The 7,080-nt window shown below is 38.9% G+C and overlaps 1 protein-coding gene across 1 annotated transcript; it reads right to left on the reverse strand.

Moving 5' to 3' along the window:
* Nucleotides 1-3,170: 3,170 nt before the first annotated feature.
* LOC119498600 (zinc finger protein 568-like) lies at nucleotides 3,171-7,080 on the reverse strand. The gene is made up of 2 exons (XM_037787609.1): nucleotides 6,681-7,080; nucleotides 3,171-4,202 (listed from the first exon to the last, which is right to left on the reverse strand). Exons 1-2 carry the CDS (start codon nucleotides 6,952-6,954, stop codon nucleotides 3,211-3,213), a joined length of 1,266 nt encoding a protein of 421 aa, XP_037643537.1. The 5' UTR covers nucleotides 6,955-7,080; the 3' UTR covers nucleotides 3,171-3,210.

A 7,080-nucleotide genomic window follows, 5' to 3' on the forward strand; every position in this document is an offset into this window, starting at 1 on the left:
TAATTAATAATAACAAACAATAATTGTTTTTACAATAAGTTCAAATCTCTGAACAATTAATTTGTCGTTCACAACAGATTTGAATTTCTCATTCATTCAAGCAAATTGCACTTGTTTTTGCACATGTGCAAAAGAGTAAGTACAATAACCACTTGCACGTCTTGCTGATCAAAACTGATGAGTTGATTCTCGGTGAAATTGTCTGAATACTCTTCACAACTTCCAAACATTATTTCATCCTTTGAGCCATCACATACAAAAGGATCCATTCAATTATCAAAATCTGTCAGACATACATGTATATTCCATAAATATCTATGACATGGTGTTACGTACTGTGAGGAGATACAGTTTGTTGTTTTTTTGCTTTACTTATTTTTGGTATGGATGTCATTTTGTGTCAAATTTTCTGTTCACTGTATATGACTTCATATCAAAGATTAAATGTGAATTTACCGTTTACAATACATGTAACACATTGCTACACTAATACATTTACTTGTATACATACAAATGTGCATATCCTGTTTCTGTGTGTACAGTAATCTAACAAGCTTTGTGCGACACACAACAGCCTGCAGCTAGACAGAACTGACATTCTGGTATAGTACAGTAAACAGTCAGTGTCAACAAAAAAAGTAGAAAAAGAAATATAAGAAACATTTCCAAGGGTTGACTGGTGAAGAAATATCGAAACATTTTGACCAGTACGGCTCACACAATTACAAAACAACTTTTCATTTTGGTGGCATTGGTCAATTTACTGACACAATAACTGGGTTTTGAAGCATTAATGAAGTGTTTGGGCGAGTTACGACATTTTGCAGACATGCAATAGAGTTGTGATGTCAAACAGATGTGACGATTACAGTTTAGAGAAAGTTAAGACTGTTTCAAAAAATTAGCCAAAGCGACTGAGAAAAACTGTAACCAGCAAACATTTCAAAAACAGCATCATACAGGCTTTGCACCAGTTTTAAACATACAGGAAATAATCCAATCAGCAGTAACCTATACAATAACTGTTGTTTTCAGTCATTGTTCTTTCAATTACTGTTTGTAGTGGTTGTTTGTTTTAATGATTATCTCTATGTTTGTATTAGAGTGTTATGTGTTGTCCCTTAAAAGCCTAACCAGGGACTGCACATAGATACGACTAGAAGTCCTATATACATTACATTGCTTGCATTTAATTTAAATGTAAAAATGTCTATATGCATCGTCAAATAAATGCATAAAATAAAATAAAAATAAATAAATAAATCAAATAGAAGTAGAAAAGCACAAGAAAACAATTTATAGAAAAAAATGTGGCCCTTTAAAAATATTTAAAGTAAAATATCAAATAATTTTTTTTTTAAAACTGAAAATGTTGGAGTTTACTTGGAAGTGAATTGAATAAATGGAGATATTTTTTGTCAACTGCTGTTTCAAAGGTAAACAATGAATGCTCAGGATCAACTTTTAAGCCAACAAGTCCGAAAAGTGCTCAGAATGTGGATAGTTTGAAAATCTACAGTTCCATTACACTTTTTCACTTTGCTTGCAGTATTAGTTGCCTTGACATTTTGAGTTTAATTGCTCTTGCATAGTTATTATAATTATTATTATTATTATTATTATTATTATATTTCATTTACCTTTAATTATCCGTTTTTAACTTTTCTCTATTCATCTGTGCTTATTGCTGACCCTGTCTTGCTGTAACACCCGAATTTCCCCTCTGGGGGTCAATAAAGGCACAACTTATCCAAACAAACAAGATGTATTTTAGCACAATAACACCATTAAGTTTTACAGTTTCCCTTGGGAAATTTGACATTCTTGCCATCCTTAACAAATAATATATATATAAAATAGTATTTTGAGCTGGCCTGTTTCACACACCATGTATGAACACACCGAGACACAATGGACGTAATTTGACAAGCTTTAACTTATTTTATTTTTTTTAATACTTTTTTTTAAGTCCCCTTTTCTCCCAATAAAATATTATTCAACTCAACCATATACATTAACTCATAATATAGAAAGTTCATAATCGAAACAAAGATGAGGAAAAAAGCAAATCAATAAAATAAACAATGTAAAATAAATACATTTATAACAAATTTTGGAAAAAGGCATGTAATATATATACTTATATACATATATTTATATTTATTAAGTATTTTTTTTCATATATGTATAAATATAGCAAAAGATGAAATTAAAGTTGGAACCTTTACTGCAAAATGGGAAAAAGAACAATCAGGAACATTAACATACTTTAATGTCAAGAAAAAAACATTATATTAAATAAGTACAAATATTAAAACACAATAAATTATTGCATAGGCACACACACGCCCTCACTCCCTTTACTATGACACACTTAAATCATCACTGGTGCACCCGACTGTTTTCAGAGGCCACATAATAAGTTTAATGGACATCACTTGTGTGTAATCAAGGTGGAACTCTTGGTTTAATACACAGTCTGTATCTGGAAAGATCCAACATCATGAAGACAAAAGAGAAATACAAAAAATACCAATCGGGGAGAGGATACCAGAAAATTTCCAAGGCACTGAAATACCTCTGAGAACAACATGATAAAACTGGAAAAACTAGGGATGCACCGATCCAACTTTTTCTCTCCCGATAAGTGCTCTCCTGTGCTCTTTATTTGTGAAACTGCATGGAACTAATTGGAATCATTATTATGTATGAACCAAGAAAAAAAACGGAGTTGGCAGCCCCCGCCACACTAAGTGTATTTAATTTGGATGTATGTCTTGGCAGATATCCAACCTGCTTAATAAAGTCAATAATGGCAACGACACCGATCCAGCAAATCAGCTTGTTGCAAGAGAAAGTGTTGCACAGCTGTGAATCTATCTAAAAGGAGGAAAAAGGATCCTCAAAAACTGCCACAAGAAGCCCATGACACGACAGGAATCCAAGGCTGAAACCACCATTATGAATTTCATAAATAACACTAATGTTTGGGTATGGTTGGGCCTCATTTCCAGCACATGCCATACACTGGTTAGAGCAATCATAAATATAACAATCACATTTTTCCGCAAACATGTTTTGAACATTGCCAGCATCCCTGCTTAGCGCCCTGAAATGCAAGGTAGACATTTTATGGTTGCATTCAATGCATTAAAAACTGTCAAAGTACATTGTGCAAATTCTCTCACTCAGAGTGCCAGTATCTGAGCGCTATCTACCTTGCAGGTGAATCTCCTGGTGTATTTTGAGGTTACCCAGCACGGTGAAGCTTTTACCACACTGTCCACAGCTGTACGGCTTCACCCCGCTGTGGAACCGCTCGTGCCTCAGGCAGTTGTCCTGCCTCGAAAACATCTTGCCGCAGATTTTGCAACTGTACGGCCTCTCCCCCGTGTGCACACTTTGGTGCGTCTTCAGACGGGTCTTCTGGGTGAAAGATTTCCCGCATTCGAGGCACTTGAAAGGTTTAAAGAGCTGGTGGGAGGCCTTGTGCTCCTCCAGCTGAGACATGCGAGGGAAACCCCTGTTGCAGATCGAGCAGATGAACTGTCTCTGATTCGCTTTCCAAACATTCATTAGCCTTTTTGCTCTCAGGTTGTTTCTGTTTAGGATGTGAACGTCCATGTTTGACCCTAATGTAGGTGCTGTGGACCTCTGTGCGTGAGGCGGGGCTAGCAATGGCCCGGCCTGTTGCGGAGCAGACTGCAAGCACTGATCCTGACTGACCGCAGCGTGTGGAGCACGTCGGAACTGTTCGTTATGAGCAGACTCTGAAGCGGTGCTTCCCATGCACATAGGTCGAATCTCTACCTCTACTTTTATTGGCACACTTAAGGAATCACCTGCAGTTTCCTCTGCTGCGGTTGATGAAGAGTTATAGGAGCTTTCTGTATTTCTATGAGCAGCATATTGCTCAGCGTGAGGGGGGAAAACCTGTACGTGCTGCTGCTGCATTGTAACAGAGCTTTTCTCAAACATTCTGCAAGCAGGAGGAGGCCACATCAGGTCATCTCGCTCTCCCGCCTCAAAGCAAATGTCAGGGTTGTCTGTTGTTTCCTGGGTGGCGAGTTCCTCCGCAGGCTCGTGTTTCACCGCTGGCCTCACGTCATGGTTCTCCTCTGCTCCGTGTCCGGGCTCGCACAGCGAATGAGAAGACTTTGGTTCCAGATACACTGCACATGTTCCCTGATCTTCTTTTTCATCTGAAATTGACAGAAATAAAATTGCAGGTGTGAATTTGACTCCTCAAATGTGAGTCAACAAAGCAAGAACACAACAGGTGCGCTTCCATCCACCTGGTTTTGTGCGCATTTTCAATTTGCGTATAAAAATGTCTAAAACTTAAAGGACCAGTGTGTAACAATTAGGGGGATCTATTTTCAGAAATGGAATATAATATTAATAAGTATGTTTTCTTTAGTGTATAATCACCTGAAACTAAGAATCCTGTTTTCGTTAGCTTAGAATGAGCCGTTTATATCTACATAGGGAGCGGGTCCTCTCCACGGAGTCCGCCATGTTGCACCGCCATGTTTCTACAGTAGCCCAGAACGGACAAACCAAACTTTGTTAACTTTTCCTGCTTGGCCCGGTGTCGATAACGTTACTCGCTCCCGTCGCCGCCACTCTCTCTCTCTTGCTTCACCACTCACTTCCGACGTACACACACTCTAAGCACTCTACTCTTACAACAACTGGCTCTAGAGAGGGACATTCGCGTTATTTCGTCGGCCACCGTAGCTCTCCAACGCGCTTGGCACACGGGAGAGGCTTTGTCAGTTGGTTGCAATCTCCTCACTGCTAGATACCGCCAGATCCTACACACTGGACCTTTAAATGAAATAAAAAAAATCTAAATATTGCAAAAACGTTTATATGCTCGGCTGAGGTGGAAACGCTGGTGTATCTATAAAAGCAAAAAAAAAACTACAGTTGAACACAAACGTAAGTTGTTTTCCTTATTATTTGGAACTACCTCAAGAGTGACCTCTACAGTAACCCAGAACGGACAAACCAAACACTGGCTCTAAAGGCGAAGGCTTTCGCGTCTTTACGTTACCTGAAGGCCACCGTAGTTCTCTGATACGCTTGTTACACTGCAGTAACGTGAGCCGCAGAGTGTAAAACCGTGGTACCGCCATCCGCCGTCTAACTTCCGTTGCTCCTAAAGTAGTGTTATTATGGTAAGAAGGCCTCTGAGCGAGGCGAACGGCGTTACCACGGTTTTGCACTTGGCGACTCACGTTTCCACAGCCTTGGAAAGGGAGGAGCGAGCGGAGGGGTACTCAGTTGGTTGCAATCTGCAACCACACTACTAGATGGCACCAAATCTTACACACTGTACCTTTAACAACTTCATTATGACACTATGGTTTCTCTATGTTTTCTGTATTTCAATCTATTTTCCAATCCCTTGATTAGTCTTAAATACACGTAATACTTAAGCTATACACTTGTGAAAATATCAAATTTAACTTTGCTCAGCTTTGTGAAGCCTGAAACCTGCTTATTGCTGCTTGCTTTAATTTTGGATCATTTATTTTATCTATTTGCTTATTTAACAGGGACAATGGACAGTCATTGACTGTCCCAGAGTGAACTAGATAGCTAAATTTCATCAGCAACTGACAGCACTGAAGGGTTGACTTGACCCAGAATCGCCGCTTGCAGCTATATTCCCATTAGGTTTCCCACATTGTTTTCCAACGTTTGAGGTTTGGCTGGTAGTTTAATTGCACAACATTTGGATATGAACCTTGTTCGTTATTCTTTGGCACAGTACAAGCCCACGGCTATTTACTTACACTGTTTACTGGAAGACCAGAGGAGAATAACATGACTTTTTCTGAACACTACAGATGAGTTCCTCATCAACCCGATATAGTATGTTCACTGCATCAACTTGCTACAAGAAACTTTCCAATTTCAGAATTGATTGTGAGTTTAATCTCATTAATACCCCTTAAATCTAGAGCTGAGATCATAAGTCAATTGAGCTGATTGATTGAGTTGATCAACCGAAAGCTTACCCAGTTTTTCTAAATTTAGTAAATTTGTAGATCTGAAAGAATTTGTCAATTACTCAATTAGTGAATCAACTTAAAAATTAACTGGCATCTATTTTGATGATTCCCGAAACATTCCCTCTCTCCATCGTTTTGGACTGTTGCTCAGACAAAACAAGCAATTTAAGAATGTCATCTTGGATTTTTTTCACTATTTTCTGTTAGTTTCTGTTTCTGATGTTAAATAAAATAAGTATAAACAATAAAACCATAAAATTAATATAAAACACTACATAAAAGCCAGACTAAATAGATGGGGTTTTGATGCAGCCCTAATCATCTATAGTAAGTAATCTAACATCATTATCCAAAATATAATACTTTTGGTTTGGCAATGTATAGATACAATGGAAAAACAATGTGTGCCTATAACGGTATTCAGTGCTGAAAACTGTACAGTCTAATATTTGAGAGTGTAAAGGGATTCATCTTTCAGCCGAATTTAAGAGATCATCATTAAAAATGTTAAGGATCTTAAAGTTATGCTCTAGCAAACAAGAAAATGTTGTTTATAGGAATGCAAAAACTTAATTTGATAGTTTTTGAATGGAGTCTGGTGTGATGGTTCTCTCACACAGAACCAGATGTGGCAGCTAGCTGTCAGGTGTTGCTCACCTTTTCCGTCGACCTGATTCCCGGATGCAGTCTGCTCCTGTTTGTCCTCCGTCGCTCGGGTCTTGGCTGCTGCTTCTTGAGCGTTGCAGAGTTCAACCTCCATTATCTTCAAACTTCTCTTGAGCTCCTGGATCTCGCTGTCTTTGCGACACATCTCCAGCCGCAGCACCACCGACCCGTCCTCCACCAGCTTCGTTATCTCGGCCACCGCAGCCTTCGCTAACACTTCCATGATGGCGGAGAGCTGCGTACCGAACGAGGAGGAGAAAGACATCCTGCCGAGTGAAGATAAAAACACAGCAGAAGCAGAAGTGAAGCTTTATTCAGCAGCTCGAGCTTCTGCAGCGAGGCGACGCGCCTGCCCAGCTGTTTTATTTTGGTTTACTTCCGGGAAAGTTAG

This window comes from Sebastes umbrosus, chromosome 12 (genome assembly GCF_015220745.1).
Source record: "Sebastes umbrosus isolate fSebUmb1 chromosome 12, fSebUmb1.pri, whole genome shotgun sequence".
Taxonomy (NCBI): domain Eukaryota; kingdom Metazoa; phylum Chordata; class Actinopteri; order Perciformes; family Sebastidae; genus Sebastes; species Sebastes umbrosus.